Genomic DNA, 19,387 nt, shown 5'->3' on the forward strand with positions numbered 1-19,387 from the left:
CTAAAAAGTACGGAACCCTCGGTGGGCGAGTCCGACTCGCACTTGTCCGGTTTTTCTTTGAACTTGGCTGGACACGCTACCGCGTGTCTAGATGTATCATAACCGCATCGCAACTCAAAATTGTCCAAAAGTTGTATTAGGTATAATATATTCACCGTATTTCTTGCGATTATATGCCCGAATTCTTCTTATAAAACACATTTTTTTTTATTATTATTATTTGTGATAGCATAGCTTAGTATACTTTATATAGTTAGGTCTAGGTTATAAAAAAAACATTAATGATATTTGGTTGTAAAATCTTGAAATAAAAAAATATTATTGTAATAGTTTCCTAAATTTTAAATACTTGACTAATTATTTAACTAGAGAGACATAGATCCCTAACGATCCCAGGAAATATTGTCAGGAAAAGGCAAAGTTTGGTAGGTATATAAGAAAAGTTGTCTTATATATTGATTGCAACAATGCTATGCTGTCCAACGCACATAATTATTTCCAACGCTTCGTTTAACTTTTCTTGTAATGACTTAATATTGATCGATAGGAATTAAAGAAAAACAATTTAAATTTGAAATATAATTATTTATTGATTCTATTTTTAATAAATAGAGAGCTTACAACAACATTCAGTAAACTTACAAATAATTTGAGACTCGAATAAAATTTATAAAATACAAGATTTAGTAAAAAGTATAAGATTAAAAAATAATGTAGACTATAAACAGACTAAGACTTACACCATAATAAATGTACATACAACAAGGCACCTGCGATCATATCAGGAATCAGGAATTAGCCCTGAAAATTACATCTCAGAACATTCAAAACATGTTAAACTACACATATACCATATAAAGGTGTTATAAACATATTTTAATGTTATGATAGCTCAGTGTACAGTAGGTAAAGCAAAAATACTTAAAATAACAAGTGTAGAAGTAGAAAAGAGGAATATTGAAGATTTATTAGAATGTAATAGTTTTGTATTGTTATAACCGTTTTTAACCATTTAAAAGTAATATTTAATTATAACCACTAGAAAATAATGGTCACCTTATGCTATTCATGTATCAGCAACCACCACACAAATACCTAGGTGACACAGATAATTTGGCGATTGGGGTCTTACTTATAATTTGGAAAAAATATTTCGTTTAAAACATAACCCTAACTGCCTGAACACGCCTATTATTTTATTTATACAGGGGTCTAGCCAAGGTAACAATCGGTTGATACAAAACACCAAACGAAACTACAACAGGTACAATAAATAGGTAATGAATGGAAATACACAATCACGTAACTTTGCGTAGGTAGCATCTGTCATCTGGATACATGTTTTCTGTTCGTTTGGCGTTTATCGATGTACGATTGTCATTTTGGCTAGATCCCCAGGTTCGTCCAAAACTAAATTTTCAGATAGATTAGCAGTCTTATATATTTTCTTCGATAGTTCATAAAGCTGCTCAATTTAGAACTCAATACATTTACACTTAAAGTGTCAAATATACCCAATATTATATTCATAAGCTTTGGTTTAAATTATTTTGGAGAGAATTATCAATAACTCTAATAAATCGTGTCCAAATTGGAAAGTTTATTTAGTCTATTGCTAGATGGCGTCACCGACCCGCCAGGTCTCTAGATAGGCCGACAAGAGGATTAAGCGCATAACAAGATGGATGGAACTGAGAAAGGCGTTAGTGACACCATCCAGCGACAGCCATTTGCTGGTTTAGAGAAACGCGATTTTGATTTATTCTTCTACGATATATGGAGTAAGTTGTCCCGGGACGGGCTCCGACGTCAACTACGACTGATACTCACATCAGTCGCGAACGTCAGCGCGCTGAGAGCGAAGTGCGGCCCGTGACAGGCGGTGACGTCACTCATTTCGTGATGTTATGCGAGTAGAACGCCACTTCATTAGGAGCGCCTAGAGCCAGTGACGCGACTCACACCAGTTCGCGGCGCTGACCACGGTGCAACCTGCATTATTAGGCGCACATAGAGCTAGGAGGTGGAGTGACATCACCCAGGTCCTAGAATATGGATTGCAATAGACGTAACGTTAGTAGCACGTTTATTCGCGGTGGTCGGCGCCGAGCACGGTGCAGGCTGCGTCGTTGGGAGCGCCCAGGGCGAGCGTGCGGCCCGGGACGGGGTGTGACGTCACTCGAGAGCGACGCACGCGCAGCAGACTGTCGCCCAGGACGGACTCCAGCGTCACGTTGCGGCTGAAAGATTAACGCCGCATATCAGTTATGTAACATTGTAACAAATGCGCCTCCGTGATGCGACAGACAAATTTCGAATAATAAAATGTTTGTTTTTAAATACCTGTAGGTGTAGTCAGGAACAGCGGTATGCACACACAACTGTGGCTTATCGTAGAAGTCTAGCGCCGCTGCGATAGTGAGCTCCGGTTCTATCTCCGCGCGCGCTCGCGCCGTGACGTCGCCCCACTCGGTGCGCAGGCGCAGGGTCCAGGACTCCACGCCGGCCCCGCGCAGCGCCAGCCCCGCGCGCGCCGTGCGACCCCAGAGGGACACTTGTGCCTGAAATCATCAACAACATACTCACAACTTGTTTAAAACAATATTAGTTATGAGGCGTAGTGGTGGGTGGGTGCCCGATGTGGTCAGCAACGTTACCTGCGCATCCTGCGCTAGTGCCAGCGCCTGCTGCACTCTCCCTCGCAGCACGAGGCCGGCCTGCAGCGCGTAGTGGTGGGTGACGTGGCCGCGGGGCAGGGGGGTGGGGAGGCAGCCGTGCCCGATGTGGTCAGCAACGTTACCTGCGCATCCTGCGCTAGTGCCAGCGCCTGCTGCACCCTCCCTCGCAGCACAAGGCCGGCCTGCAGCGCGTAGTGGTGGGTGACGTGGCCGCGGGGGAGGGGGGTGGGGAGGCAGCCGTGCCCGATGTGGTCAGCAACGTTACCTGCGCATCCTGCGCTAGTGCCAGCGCCTGCTGCACCCTCCCTCGCAGCACAAGGCCGGCCTGCAGCGCGTAGTGGTGGGTGACGTGGCCGCGGGGGAGGGGGGAGGGGGGTGGGGAGGCAGCCGTGCCCGATGTGGTCAGCAACGTTACCTGCGCATCCTGCGCTAGTGCCAGCGCCTGCTGCACCCTCCCTCGCAGCACAAGGCCGGCCTGCAGCGCGTAGTGGTGGGTGACGTGGTCACGGGGCAGCACGGCGCGGAGCACCGGCGTCGGGGAGGAGCCCGTGCCCGACCAGATGTGGCCCAGAAGCTCGCCCTGGAAAACCAGCCAAAGAAAGTAATACATATTAATGGGAAAATCATACACAAAGACTGGAGACCTTATACCTGGTCATTGGTGATACATTACTACGTTCTATTTCAATTATTGAATAGTGGTAAATATATAGAAACAGGAAGCATAAAAGCGCGCGCTAGCGCCCTCTCCCCTCCCCTTCAAAGCTTCGTTGAATCGTTGTGTGTCTATTGTGTGTACCTGTCCGTTGAAAAGCGTGACGTCAGGCCTCCTGACCCCTCCTACAGTGAGCGCTAGCCCCCCCTCGACGGCTTCCTCATCCTCTTGTTTATGTTCGTCCTCTGCCTCTCTCGCCGCGGCGGGTATCACTGGAGGCGTCGCGAATGACTCCATGCCGCGCGTCCATATCTCCACCTGCCGATAAACGGACACACATATTCTCAAACGATCATATCATATCATATTTATTCATCAACAATACAAGATTGCTATAAAAGCAACCTCTTAACAAATATTGCTTTAGTTATAATATTTTAAACTTTCGCGTTTTGAGCACATATTAACTCACATTTATACACAGAAACACCCCAGGAATTTTAATAGGGAGGATGGTTTCAACTTATCGCCAACTTGGCAACCAGTGATACTGTAGTGTGTGCTACACCTTACCCACACATATACAGTGTTAGAGTATATAAGGCTACACATGTATCATTTGAGAGCGCATTATACTAATATCATAGCAAGCAGTTGTTTGTATTTACGTCCCACCTCACATGGCGACCCTGCCAGTGCGGCCTTGTGCTGCACTGGCGGCGCGCCGCGCGGCCAGTGAAGGTCGAGCCAAAGAAGATCGTAATTAATAATTATGTGACCTTGTTCAAACTTTTTTCCAAATTAACACAAGAACATTGCAAAAACATTTAGTGAAGTGACTAAAATAATAAATAGTGAAGAAGTGACCTTAATATAACGATTTAAATAAATGGACCGTTTTTCAAGAGTGTATTACGTACGTACAACAAGACTGGACTTTATTATGGATTATAAACGGTTTGGGATAGTATGCAGCCGGGAGTTGTCGGTGTCCCTGGACTAGGATGGCGAGCCCGGGGCAGGAGGTACGATACGAGAACGGCGGCAACAGCGCAAACAGAGAGGTGCTTGACGTGAAATAATTGGCTAGGTTACGATTATAAGAAAATTTTAATAATTAATTGTTGGTACGTAGGTAAATAATATTTTTAGAATTTTTATTTCTTTGTAGGTAAACTTTTGAACTAAATATTTGTTTTCGTTGTGAAACTTGATAAATTAACCAGTGTACTTTATTGAGTGTTAATTTTAATTTAAAAAATTATAGCTATTGCCAATAATATATGTAATAAGCAATTAATATGAAGGATATCGTTGTATCCACTTAAATTTATACTTATAGTACTTTATATGGTTAAAAGGACGGTTAGTTGAAAATAAATATTTACTTTAATATTTCTCACTTTTATAAATAGTTTTTTTTTGTGATCTAATTTTATATACATTTTAACACAGGTTGCTCCAGCGATATGTACATGTTGTTTTTTTTTTTAAATTATATAATTGTGTTACATATAACGTGCTAAAAATATTAAAAAAGAAATCATTCCTTGTAAATCAGTATACGAGTATTAGAGTGTAGTACCTACAATACAAATATAGCGCGGCGTTGCGAAAGAGTTCCCATAAACGGTTTGGTATGCAGAGAGTATGTTATTACATCTCAAATTTCAGTAACAGGTGTCTTAAAATGAAGCATTGTGCACAGTTTTAGATTATTTAAGTTTTATCAATTTTGTCATAATGATACTTATTAATTGCTAGCAGAGACCACACCGATTTTTAACCATTACATAGATTTGGTGTTTTAGTATACAAATGTTTTGTTCGTATTTAAGATTTTTAAAAGATTTTGTGTACCGGACTTAATTTGTTATTATTTATAATAACGTGGATCTGACATATTATTCAAGGAGTGACTAGATTAGTTAATACAAGAATTATACACCAATTACATAGCTACTTATGAAGAATGAGTTAATAGTTAAACAGCGAAAGCGTAGAGTTTGTGTAGACCAGTTTTTATAGATATGGGCATGATACTGTAAAGATTAACGATGGTTTTCAAGGATCGCAAGTTTTGATAATGTATAGGTATAAGTAATTGAATGTTTATGGAAGTTTCAGAAAGGTGTTGAATGTGAAATAATGGATAGCTTGGTCTTGGATTGTTTAATTGAAAAGAAAATAGTTTGTTGTTGGGAAAGTACGTTAGTAAAGTGGTTGGGAGAACTGAAACGGATAAGTTTTTCAAAGGACGATTAGCCTGATCAACTAAGAGTTGCTGAAATTCTTATTTGTTGACGTTTTCATTGCTGTGAGTTAAGTGATTGCATTTGAATGTTGTTATTTTTGTTTGTTGTTGAGAGGAAAGAAATGAAAGTAAATACCTAATTGACAAATAAAAATGCCTATCGCATCTTCGGTGGCCCGAGAGGCGGCCTTGAGCGATACGGTATAGCAAGGGTACGCCAGGATACAAGGCAGGCACGGAATCCTTGGATGTCTGACCATGATTCGGTCGAGTATCAATTGTGGAGACTCCTTGGACACATGGAAGGTTATGATGTAAGGAAGTGTTAAAAGAACTGCCTGAATGTGATTATAAATATATTATGTATGTGTGCGCGCGCAAAATTAAAATATCCTTGTATCCTGAGCAAATAAATAAATGAATATTAAGGTCGGCCGACCACGTGTATAAAAGCGTTGTGTACCCTTGCCAAAGTGATGCATATAAAATGCCCACTTCAAGTGTTTATAAAAAAATATATACTGTAAAGTAGTAAAGTGACGTCGTAAATAAATATATAGAAAAAGGATAGACTTGCAAGTCATACGTATACACGAATATATGTATCATACAATAAACTCGAGAATTTACTATTTTTTACATTATGACGAAGAACAACTAAGGATGTACATAGGTACCTTCGATCGAAACATTAATGTAGACGGACTCATTTAACAACTAGGTATACAATAATTGTATAGCTAAATATACATGAATTGGAATTTTGGATATGTACCTATTGGATATATATATATAGGTATAATATTCTGTAAACTTTAAAATTTGTGTTAAATTGTCTAAATATTTAGTATTTACCTACCTATTAAGTAACTTTAACTTTTGTGTGTTTTTCTTTTAATGTTAAAACTAAACTCGTGTCTATTGGTTTATTTTTAAATGTATTTTAGGTAGTAAGTTTCTTTAGAAATAATTATAATTTTTAAATGATGCATAATTATGTACGTAATGTATCCCGTACATGCAGAACTTTATTTTATAACTCGAGGTCAATATTTACATTCCAAGATCTTAACATTTTTTTTTATATTTTAAATTCAAAATTGTACCAATATGTATTTCAAAGAAATATGTTGAAATTATAAAAAACTAAGTAATGCATTTTTTAAACCTAACGAATTTAATGTGTTTTTCTTCATGAGGTTAATAGTATTTTATTTTTACAATGTGTATTACCTACTCTATTGTCTTTTTGTTTGCATTATTTGCTTATACATATAAACTTATTTAAAAAAAAAAAAATAGATTATCGTTTTCTTGTTTTAGGTACAGTAATCTATTTTTTTTTCTCCAGGAGGGAAGGTGTAGTGTGTGCTACACCTTACCCACACATATACAGTGTTAGAGTATATAATATAAGGCTACACATGTATCATTTGAGAGCGCATTATACTAATATCATAGCAAGCAGTTGTTTGTATTTACGTCCCACCTCACAATACAAAAGTTAAAGCCAAAGGATCTATCTTCGGACGGGTGCGTGGATATTGTGAGTGTTGCGTGTCGGACTATTGACAATAATTAACATTATGTGTAGGGGGTGGTTTGAAAATGTGATGTCTACCCCAAACTTCTCCATACACTTTTCGTCGGGTAGTTGCACAAGAGATGGCGGGACGACCTGGATGCATTCCAGCGGGATTGGCGGGATCTTGCTCAGCACAGGGAGGACTGGAAAGGGAGAGGGGAGGCCTTTGCCCAGCAGTGGGACACACACATGGGCTAGTAAAAAAAAAAAAAAAAAAAGTTGCACAAATCTCTGTTTTGACATTTTGCTGGGACATCAGTCAGCCGCGACTACGACCAGTGAAACCTGTGTCGAAACGTCGGTAAATCAAGGTAATTGGATAAAATTCGCGTAAGACCCGTCTATAAATGTGAGTTAATATTGCTTTAGTTTTTGCTTAAAGATAGTATACTTTGAAATATTTTTCAAATGCTGAGGCAGTTTATTAAATAACTTAACAGCCTGATGTCTCACACAGTGCTCCTCAATCTGTGAAGTAGGGCGAAAATGTATTTTAAAATTTTTAGTGCGTGTGAAAATACGCAGTTCCTCTTCTTCATGCGTTTCAAATCTTTGCTTGTGTTTGACAAGGTCCGTAAGTAGTCTATGTACGTATAAGCAGGGCACGGTAAGTATACCAAGCTTAAGGAAAAATTGCCTACAAGAGACCCACGGTGGAATACGAAATATGGTTCTTATTGCCCTTTTTTGAGCGGTTAGAGCTCTGTTCACGTTATATCTAAAACTGTTACCCCAGAACATAATGCTATACCGCAATTTTGATTCAATTAGGGCATTATATACTATTTTTAGTTGATGTACACTAATTTCGTCTCTGAGGCTTCTTAAGGCGTAGCAGGCAGAATTAACTACGTTTTCAATAGCTTCCAGCTCCTGTACCCAGTTTAACTTGTGAGTTAATTTATAATTTACATTATTAAGTACTTACTAAAAATCCGGACGGGCTCCGTACGGACTCCGTTTAACTCGCAATGTCAAACTTCAAAGAAATACATCCTCTAAATAAATAAATAAGTAATAAATATGGAGAGCCTTGGTGCACAAAATAACGACCTCAGGTAGTCGCGACCCTCAGTCAAGAGGAATCGAGGAAGAAGAAATAAATAAGAGTGAGCAAAGCGGACTACGTGTTCAGAGTCACAAAGTTGTTCGCAGAGTCGAGCGGATTCTGTGCGGACTCCGGAATGGAATGCTAGTAAATTATATAGGTACTCGGTAGCTCGGTACTCACGGTGAGCCGATGTAGTTGTTCGGCGGACGTGTGTGCTGCCAGCTCCACTTTGCCTCGGCTGAGCACGCCAGCATTTGCCAGCACCGACGATGTACCTACACAACGATATGGGTACTCAGTACTCACGGTTAGCAGATGTAGTTGTTCGAGTGGTGTGTGTGCTGCCAGCTCCACCTTGCCTCGGCTGAGCACGCCAGCGTTGGCCAGCTGCGAGGAGTCCAGCCGCGCCCAATGTGCTGCACGCTCCAGCACCGACGACGTACCTGTATCAGAAAATAAGTAACACTATTTCAGTATGTATTTCATACAGGATGCCTCGCCCCACCCCGCCTCGAAAGGAATTACCTCACCCCGCGGCGGCGACAGAATCCAGTCCGATTAGCAACGTGGTCGTTTGGGCTAACAACTTTTCCTTGGAATTAGTTGCCATGATTACGTCTAAATATTTTCAAACACACAGCTATTGATTACCCTAAGAAACATCGGTGTGACAAACATGTCGTGGGCACATTGACACTAAAATGATATCCGCACTATGGAGTATTGATTGTAGTGTACCATCATGCGCTCTCCGGAACCAGTCTCTCGGCCTGGGGTCCAGCGAGGGCAGCAGCGTCGCCAGCTCGGCGCTGGTGTCGGCCAGCTGCAGCAGCCGCAGCCAGCACAGCCGCCGCAGCTCGCGCGGCCCGCGCTCGCGGAGCCCCCGCGTTAGTCCCACTGAAATTCGACCATGTTAAATAACAACTTTAATTTTCCTACTGTTAATTTGAACCTTGGGCTTGTTATAGTAAATTCGGTTGAATTTCGTTGCTACTTTGGTTTGAAAAGGGTTCTAATTAGATTGAAACGGAGTGTATATTGTACTGCACTTTAGGCCCTACGCGGATTCTTGTAAACGGTTTAAAATTACAAGCAAAAACCAGTATATTTTTGCTTGTGATTTTAACAACTGCTTGTATTTTTTCAGAATGAGACTAAAAATGGCATTTTAAGAACTCTCATACTCGCTTTTATAACGCATAGGAATCCTCTCGAGCGGTAACTTCATTCAAAATTCACGTTCTAGAGAGAAACAAGTCAAACTTGGCAGGCAAAGCGATGCGGCCTGTCAAATATTATAATTGAAAAAGTGAAGACAATAGATTTAAATTCACATCTAAGCATACGAGGGATAAACAATAAATTCCTTTGAAACTATGAAGTAAGTAGTATGAGTACTGCAAAGTGGGCGCAGAGTTAGGTTGGTCAGACTCTGAATAAAGATACGTACGCAGGGCAAGCGGGCGGTCAGCCGCAGAATACAAGACCAGTTCCAGCGCGGCCGCGCGCACGTCCAGCGGCCGTTGGCTGCCGAGCCCCAGCGCCACGGCCTCGAGGCGGCGACGCTGCGGACCGTAGTAGCCCTGCTAACATTATATCTTATAGTCTACCAAAATAAATTGGCAACAGAAAAAGGCAGCAGATTTTAATGATCTAGACCACATGTAGACGCAAAGGGTCGATCTCCCGTAATAAATTAAAGTGTTGGACGCTTTTTTTTGTAGGTACTTTTGTAAGACTAAAAGTAGGTAACTAATCTGGGTAGCACATTAGTCAAAATTAAGACTGAAATAAAAAGAAGGCTTAGGCATCTTGTGAGTGCGCAAATCTAAGCGTGCTCTAACAACTGGGCTATCCTGATCGGTGCGGTCCTTGTATAATACGACACGACCCGAGCCACCATCGTGTCTTTGCAATGAGGTTTACGAATTGTCAGTTAGGGTCACTTGCACCATCCAGGGTTAGCCACTAACTCGGAGTACTGGTAACTCCGGTTAGTGGCTAACCCTAGATGGCGCAAGTGGCCCTTGACCGTGTCGACAATGGTATGACATGAGTTACCTATTTAGACATAGCCCGTAGTGCAGCGATTGCGGCGAGGGCTGTTGCGCCCGCGCCATTGTCTGCGTGTTCTAACAACTCGGCTATCCTGACCTTAGACTCGGCCCATAGTGTTATAGTATTATAGTAGCGTCTCTAAGTAGCATAAATGACATGAGTTACCTCTTTAGCCACAGCCCGTAGTGCAGCAATGGCGGCTAGCGCGGTTGCACGTGCGCCTGTTTCGGCGTGTTCTAGCAACAGCTCGACCAGCTCGGGCCTTCGGAGCTGTCCCAGAGCGAGGATCCGCGCCGCGGAGCATGCGTCCTCCTGTCGAGCAGTCACGGATTTTTTCCGCTTGTAGCAATAAGATATGCAATATCAATCGTTCTCTAGCCATATTAAAATATCGCGTGACGTATGATTGTCGCATTTTGTCACTCCGGAAATTGCGTGTCGTAAGTAGTTTTCAATTTTTTTTTGTGCACTCACCTTGACGCATTTCCGATGTAGATAATGCCTAAGTAAATGCACTGCCTGCCTTTTGGCTTTTGTACTCATGTTGCGTGTTAAAAGATTTAAATGGTAATCAATCGGTATAATTGTAGAGATATATCGAAGCGGCCAAGTTTTTCAACAAAATGTAAACATTATAAAACAACAATATCACAAACAACAACAATTAATATCGTAATGAGTTGCATTACTGTAATACCTACCTTGCACTTGGAGAGGGTTCTTGTGAGTGAGTTCTTGATCTCCGTAGTGAGCGCCTCCCGTGCAGGCGCAGGCGCGTCGTGCGCCGCCGCCGCCGCCGCCGCCGCTAGCAACGCCGCGGGGGCGAGGGCGCCGCCCGTGGCGCCCAGCTTCATCGCGTCGCGGATCACAAACTGAACAGAATAACATACAACGGGATACTTTCAATAAAACACAATTTAAAATACAGTTTGGCCGAGGTATTCTCGCGGCAGCTACCAATTAGCTTGCAGTTGTAGCGTCCCCTCCCCCCTCCCACTCCCCCAACGTACCTCCTCCACCTGCGGCGCTATAGCCAGTGCGGCGAGGTATTCCCTGCCGAGGTGTTCTCGTGGCGGTTCTTTCGCTTGCAGTTGTAGCGTCTCACGCGCAGCCAAATGTGCGCCGCGTGACCCCGACAGGCCGAGTACGCGGACTAGGCCTTCTCTGAAAACGTAAAATAACCGTATCATTAAAAAACATTTCTTACTGGATTGTAAAAAAATCCTATCGTCAAATAACCTGTTACTAAAGGACGGCGGTCGGCAACCTGCGGCCCGCGGGCCGCATGCGGCTCGTGAAACTGTCACTTGCGGCCTGCGAGCCTCTCTGGCTATGTAATATTGAGAAACGACAATGTCTGATAGAGTCATAAATATTAACAAAGTGCGGCCCGCGTCAATTTACTCATCGTTAACTACGCTACTAAAACTACGCAAAAAAAGGTTGCCGACCGCTGCTTTAGGAGATTGTAACATTTAAAAAACAAAATATACTTAGATAAAAGTATGTAGTTACGTTTTAGAAGTTCACTTAAAGACTAGTATTTTTTTTTTGCGAAAGTGCAAATTAATGAGAACCTTTAATTTTAGCATATTCACTTCAAACTTCAACATTTATTCAGCAAATAGGCCACAAGGGCACTCAACATTGAATACAAGCAAAAATAATAACAATACATCAACAATTTTATAAAATACAACTAACAATTCAAACTAACGTATTACAATTACTTAGAGATGTATATGGTCTCTTAATGTCGAATTACATTAAAAAACCTATAATATTAATATTAAAAAAAATATACAGATACAAAAACACAAAAAAAAAACAAAAAAAGCTGTCCTCAATTCGGGCAACAACAGCAACTGAGGGTCATAAACACTCACAACTCGTCAGTATCGGGATGGTCGAGCAGAGTTGTCAGCTCCTTAGCCGTGGCGGCACGTATGGCGGGCAGCAACGCCAGCGTGGCGGCGGCGGCCTCCGCGCTGCCGGCGCGCGCTTCCTCGATGGCCGCGCGGTGCGCTGACAGTGCCGAGGACAGGGACTCCTGCGCAATGACTAATCATGAGGTTGTGGGTGTGGTTGCTTGTAGAAAAATTGCTACTTGGCAGCAACGATTGGTTGCCAGAGCTCCTAAAAATGTTATGACGTCAATATTATAAGTATCGTAGCTTTTAACCCCAACTTGTACGAATGAGTTTGTTGTAACTAACCAAATTAACCCCTAAAAGGCCTCGTTCTTAGTGAATGGCTTAGGTCTCTCTGGGTTGGAAGGTCAGGTGGATGGCAGTCACTTTTGTAAATACCCAAGGCCTGCCCAAATTTTGGGATTAGGTTCCAAGAGCGAGCCCCAAAAAAAGCTTCGTTGCAGGATTAACCCTTTATAAGGCATAAGGGTGTCAGAATTGAATATGCAAAATTTAACCCTATCACTTTGACACTAAGTTCAAAATCACATGGGAAATATATTCCCTCTGCCGAATAAAGGCTTAAACCGAAATAAAAATTAACAATAAAATATGTGACATATGTGTGTATCTAGGATAAATTTATTGAACAATAGCCATATCAAAACAGTAGTAATGACACTCATAACATCCGTTTACAAGTGAATTTACAAGTCGAGTCGGCCAGATGAAGCGATATAACTCGTAAACTAGGGTATACTTAACACAACCGTGATGTTGCAACCGATACTGCATATACGTGACAAATGCACCTGAAACGTAAACATGAAATGGAGACCTAAATAAATAAATAAAAATAAAAATTATTTATTTTCAGATTCCTGAGATCCATAGATTGTTAGTTACAAGACACTTATAAAACTACATTAGTAAACTTGAAACATAATAAAAATACTTATTTTCTAGGTCGTAAGACATGAAGGTCGGTATATCGGCGGAGAATATCCGAGTCCCACCTCTCTGCTATCATTCTCAGGTTGCCATTTGAGCTCCCCCTCATCCGCATCACCACAGATGCCGTCTTCTTCCTTACTATGGCATAAAAGTCCTCTACGCTAGCATCGGCAAACATCCCAGAGGCGCTGCAGAATCGAGGAAGCCCAAATAGCATTCTGAAAATGTTATTATATTGGATATGCAGGGTATTATAGGTCTTCAGCCTGAAACTGGCCCACAGGCCACACGTGTACAAACTTTGTGTAAATATTATTTACACAAACGTCATTAATTCTACAACCGGCATGAGTGCTGCTGAGCCCCTCAATCAGTTCATTTATGTACATACTAAACAGTCTAGGCGAGGTTAGCCCCCCTTGCCTCACCCCGCACTTTAGTACATACGGATCCGAATATTCTTTAGCCCATTTTACCATGTTTATTTGCTTGCTATACCAGTGCGACATGATTCCCGTCACAGCCGGATTTATGCCTTGTCTCCTTCAGTTTTGACCACAGTATATAATACGACACGGTATCGAAAGCCTTAGAAATATCCAAGAAACAGGCATAAACAGGCGTATTTCTCTTAACATTATAGCTTGTTTTAAGGCTAATATTGCACTTTTCGTAGATAGTCCTTCCCGGAAACCAAATTGGGCATCATTTAATTTAACATGTTGGTTTAAACAAGTGTCAAGAAACCTATCTAGTACCTTAGCGGTGACTGTAGCCAAAGATATCGGCCTATAGTTACTTTTATCCGCGAGATCTCCTGTAGAATTTTTAACAAGGGGTACGACGATAGTTTTCATCAAATCAGGAGGTAAATATTATATGTGTGTCTCAAGCATATCGTGAACAGCTAAACCTGCGCATAACCTATAAATTGTTGTGTTATTCTACTTATTCTACAACACTGCATCAGGTTTCAAAAACATTGCTGTGGACATCATCAAGTAATGGACCTTATTTTCTTGCTCCCTTCTACTTCTTAAAAAGCTATAAGATGCAAGGATTGGGAAAATGTACTAAAATCGTTAACTATTCGGTACATTGTCCGCAGGAAACGCCTGTTTTCCGTAACATTCGCGACGCATTTGGTTCCAATTGACGATCTATCGGCTTTCGCAAAAGTCAAAATCAGATTAGGTACCTATACCTAATTTGAATACAGTATTAAATCATTTAAATTGTATCATTCAAGTAAATTTTCTATTGAAATCTTACATCATATAAGTCATGTACGTTAAATATTAGTAAGTAAGTAAGTAAGTAAGTAAGCTCTTCATTTGCATTAAATGTGGTAACAAAAGGTCTAAGATATTATAGTTGAAAAAGCATCACACATTTAGCTGAATTGCAGCATGCAAAATGTACACCTATATCTAAAGTCTCTTACAAGTCTTACAACATGCAACATGCAAACAATCTTATATACAATTAAGAGTTGAGAGCAAAAAGAAAATTAATATTAATCATTAATAATTTGGCTATTTTGAAATCTAAATTTATATAAATTGTAAAAATAAGGCAATAATTAATACTAAATGTCAGAATACGTAATAAATATGTCAATTTCTATAAATTGTTATTATTAAAGAAATCATTTAATGAATAGTAACATTCTTCAATTAGCCATGTCTTAAGATTTGTATAAAATTTATGTCCAAACTAGTAATAGATTTCGGCACTGCATTATAAATTTTGCTTAACATATTAGGTCCTTACCTATGAAATTGGCGTTTTTGTTCATAGATATAAGTCTGATCCTAGTTTTTTTTTTTTTACAAAAGTACATACACAATTACAATAAAACTACAATATGATTTCGCCAAACTGCTTGACAGCAATTAATTGTTATTTTTTATTGTTAAGTGTTCAGAATTAAGCCTTGAAAATAGGTCTTTTCATGTGCTGTCGGTTCGAGTATTAAAATTACTTATATTTTTCTAATGGTACCAATTTTCAAGAAATGGAGATATTGAAAACATACCTTAAAGGTGTCAAAAATTACTGGAAAAATTTTGTTTGGTTTGAATTAGCCATCAAAAAAATATCCGCAAAATTAATTGTATGGAAATTCGTGTTTCGTTGAAATTCTCCGAACAAAACGCCAATTTCATAGGTAATGACCTAATATAATAGGCATTCTTTTTAAATAGGCTCAAATTTGCTACTGGCATGTTCAAAGGTTTTTGTGTAATTATTCGCTTATTATTATTGTCTTTAATTAGAAATAGATCCATGTGTTTTTTTACAAAAGTACATGCCTCCAGGATGTATAAACATGTGAGCGTTAGAATCCTTTGTTGTCTAAATATAGGTCTACATGAGTCTAAAGGTTTTAAACCGAATATCGCTCGTATGCAGCGCTTTTGAGCTATGAAAACCTTCGATATGTCAGATGAGTTACCCCACAATACAATTCCATATCTGAGAGCAGAACACACGTATCCGTAATATACTGACAGGGCAGTTTTATGTGATGTTACAAGTCTAATTTTTTTTATTGCAAATACAAATTTATTAATTTTGTTGCAGACTATTAGGTATTTGTTCTTGAGTGGTCGACTGACTCCTATAATTGCGACCCTAATGTCATGACTAGCAGGAATATAAACGCATTGCAATTTCGTTCGTAGCTATTCTTGTATGAATGATACATATCCTATCCGTCGCCAACCGCGTAATTACAGCAAAAATTAATTGACTATTGATATACTTACCTTATCCCCTAGCAACAAGGTTTACATTGTAGTACCTAAACTGTGTCAACAGTTCGGGTAGGGGTCAGTGCGCGTGAGATAAGCGGCGCTATCTCCACGAACTAAGTTCACGGACGCGATACGCATTGATTTAACAGACGCGCCGCGCTGACGCTGACGTGGCTTTACGACATGGGCTGTACATTACATCACGTACAGATAATTGGGAAAGCTTTTGTTACTCAAAGTTCTTGTGTCTTTATGATTATAAGGTTTCATTTTGCTGGTTTATTTTAATTTGTTATATCGATATCCCTACTATGTAATACTAATGATGCACAAGTAACTACTCTGTCTGTCTGTTAAGGGGATCCCATGCCCCAATGACCTTCGAACTGAATCCCTTAGTTTTCTAATGTTTTTGTAGCTTATCATATTAACAACAACGGCTTTAAGCAATATAGTATCCCAGATTAACTTCAAAGTTCATTGTCTTCGAGATATTTGGCATCAAATTGAACAATTTTAGGCCAAAAAACTGGTTTTCTAGCCATTCTAAAAATAAGTATTCATCTTTCAAAATCCAGTAAACAAAAATGGAGATAAAAGATTGAAGAACCGATAGCCGTTTGCCTTATATGTAATTCTATCTGTAGTGCAACAGTAGGAAATACGATTCAGAACGAGTAAACAATCGATGAAAACCTCGGGTAGCCTCTTAACACTTAAATGAAAAGCTTAAATTACTGGAGTACTGGACTGATTTAGATAAAATTTGGTAGGTATGGAGATAGTTGTACCAATCGTCATCAACATCATCCTACGCAGACGAAGAGGCGGGCAAAAGCTAGAAATATTATAAATGTAAAAGTTTGTATGTTTGGATATTAGTATTTTTATTTCTTTAGACTCAACAATGTTTTATATGAGATAGAGTAGTTTGCAATGGCATCGACTTGGCACCCTTGGCGGTGGTAATGTATGGCCGCGTCTTACTATGCGTAAAACTTTGGTGGCAATTTAATTAGCGTGGAGAGGACTCCAGTAGTAGTATAGAAAACCCAGACAAAATCTGTGAAAGAGAGATAGAGAATACCTTTGGCTCATCATCGGATTGGGGTCTCAGTTCAAGCGGTAGTGGTGTGGGCTGCAGTACGGGTAGACGCTCTCGCGCAGCGGCTAAATCTGCAGGAGACGCGGGCGCCGGCGCGGGCGCACCCGCGCGGGCCAGCATGTGCAGTGCGCGCGCCTGGGGAATTATATACAGGAATGAGTATTAGAAAACAATGATTAGAACCAGCGAGATGATGACTATGAATGATCACAAGAAAAGAAATATTGATTAACCTTTAGCGCGTGTGATGGGTCGGTGCCGCGCAGAAGCAGCACTTCATCAGCAGTGATACTGTCGAGGACTCCAGCCGAGGTAAGTTGGTAGCGCACGACTCGCCGCCGCTCCGCGCACCCGTCGTTCTCGTCCTCGTCTACCGTTTCTTGCCACGTGCATTGCATCTGGAGACAACGTAATGAAGTACCTTGAGGGGTATTTAAATCTAACTTTAGGTTTAAAACACAGACATCATTTTTTTTTAGATTATTTTTGGCTCTGCTCATACATGGCTACACTAATTTGTGAGAAATAGCTAATCTTTTATCCTGACCAGTTGAAAATGGTGTCTAAGACTCTTACTTAGGAAACTTAAAACTTTTTACATACAAATAAAAAAGTGGTAAGGAAATTAAATAATCTACATACTTATTAAATCTATAATAAATCATTTACGTCTCCGAAAAATATAATTCCAGTATATTTATAAGCACAAACCTTGCTTTTCCTGAAGACCAGTTCGGAGACGGCATCATAGTGCACATGACAGTAGCCCGACACATCTGTCTCATTGCGCTCACCCTCCTCTGCTTGGAACTGAACAACAAACAAAACATTTTTCATCACTGATCTCTTTTACACAGTACTTAGCTGTATTTGTTGGCATAGGTATTTTGTAATCACCATAAAGTCATTATCCAAAGAAAATCTCTTTGTATTCAAAAGATTATTTAGACATAGAAATAGAGGTTCTTATTTGCATCCTACTACATCATTAACTGAGTAAATTATTATGCACTTCAGAGACATCTTATATTTAATTGAACCCACATCTAATTGCTGCATGTGTTTATCATTTGTTGCAATATTTGTTTGTAATCATCACAAACTCATTATCCAAAACATCACATTGTTTTTAAAAGATAATTACGTGTATTTATCATTAACTCAGTAAGTTATTAATGTTATTATGCAAATCATAACAATATAAATAATTAATTAAACCAAAATCAAATTAAATCATCTGAACATTTAATGATGATTTTTGGTTTTTAAGATTATTACTATTGTATGTGTGTTAGTCTGTAAATAAGATATTTAATTTAATTAATAACCTGGAACAAACTGATGAGAGCCTTCTTATAGTCCAGCACATCAGGAAGGTCCGATGGGTCAAGAAAGGCCTCTGTAATGTGGCCTTCACTCCACACGGCTAGGAACTCGGAGCTGGGCATGGAGTCCCATATAGAAGGCTTCGGGAGGAACTCTGCATTCCGGTGCTTGCCTCGGAGCATCAGCTGAGGGGACTCCAGCTGCAAAATGCGGGTTTCTTATAATATGTGAAATTATGGTTAAGTATGTTTAAAACAGACTTATTTAATTAATCCTAAACTTGTTTTAAAGCCTAAACTTGTATATAAAAAGGTAATAACTTACAACATAACAAAACTATGTTTTGTTTTTGATACCACGGCCACAGCCCTGTACTCACTCATTGTACTTTTAACACTCATTTTACTTTACCTTGACCTATAGACTTTAGACCATTTGATTATGAAGTAGGTATTATATTATACATATGTTCATGAACATAATTATTATCAATCAGTTATAACATAATGTAAACATGGGAAGAGAGAGCACATGAGTATGATATAGGAAGTTTTAAGTTATGCACAAGCCGGTAGTATAGGATGCGCAGGAGTACCGTGAAGTGCAGCAACAGCCCTTCTTCCAGCGGCTGCGCGCGCAGCGTCAGCGCGGCCTGCAGGCGATACCCCAGCTCCCCTCCCGTGGTCGCCGCGTCGCTCAGCAGCACGCTGGACGCCACCGACCAGCGCGAGGCGCCCTGTAGCGCCGGCGCCGGCTCCGCTGCGCCCGCAGCCAGATATGCGCACGCGCACAACAACACCAGCATCGTCAGCACTTCGCGTCCACGTCACACTGCTCCCGCGCGTCCTGGACAACTAGGGACACGTCCCGTAACTCCGGATATTGCTCGTAAACTGTCAAACTTGCCGGCTTTGCTAAAACTAGAACTTTGTTATCTGTTTACGTCATTACGCTATCGATACTTTTGTTTCAATATCGAAACTTGATGCTCTGTCTTTGTTTTACACTTATTTAGTGACGGAGACAGTAATAAAATGATACGAGTTGACGAC

General features: G+C 40.4%; 1 protein-coding gene across 1 annotated transcript; it reads right to left on the reverse strand.

The window, feature by feature from the left end:
- Positions 1 to 564: 564 nt before the first annotated feature.
- Positions 565 to 19,240, reverse strand: LOC134797345 (microsomal triacylglycerol transfer protein). The gene is made up of 17 exons (XM_063769567.1): positions 18,931 to 19,240; positions 18,338 to 18,535; positions 17,721 to 17,819; positions 17,243 to 17,407; positions 16,992 to 17,144; positions 12,168 to 12,331; positions 11,292 to 11,445; positions 10,983 to 11,153; positions 10,447 to 10,593; positions 9,674 to 9,809; positions 8,962 to 9,120; positions 8,530 to 8,666; positions 3,478 to 3,651; positions 2,865 to 3,258; positions 2,658 to 2,800; positions 2,344 to 2,561; positions 565 to 2,240 (listed from the first exon to the last, which is right to left on the reverse strand). Exons 1-17 carry the CDS (start codon positions 19,138 to 19,140, stop codon positions 2,087 to 2,089), a joined length of 2,976 nt encoding a protein of 991 aa, XP_063625637.1. The 5' UTR covers positions 19,141 to 19,240; the 3' UTR covers positions 565 to 2,086.
- Between the last annotated feature and the right edge of the window lie 147 nt (positions 19,241 to 19,387).

Source organism: Cydia splendana, chromosome 15, assembly GCF_910591565.1.
Source record: "Cydia splendana chromosome 15, ilCydSple1.2, whole genome shotgun sequence".
Classification (NCBI taxonomy): domain Eukaryota; kingdom Metazoa; phylum Arthropoda; class Insecta; order Lepidoptera; family Tortricidae; genus Cydia; species Cydia splendana.

Excerpts from the sequence above, each read along its gene's own strand:
- LOC134797345 (XM_063769567.1), bottom strand. The coding sequence starts at position 19,140 with ATGCTGGTGTTGTTGTGCGCGTGCGCATATCTGGCTGCGGGCGCAGCG. Across the intron at positions 9,121-9,673 it reads TGACCGCCCGCTTGCCCTGC|TGGGACTAACGCGGGGGCTC; the intron begins GTACGTATCTTT and ends GTCGAATTTCAG. Across the intron at positions 8,667-8,961 it reads GTTCCGGAGAGCGCATGATG|GTACGTCGTCGGTGCTGGAG; the intron begins GTACACTACAAT and ends TTTCTGATACAG.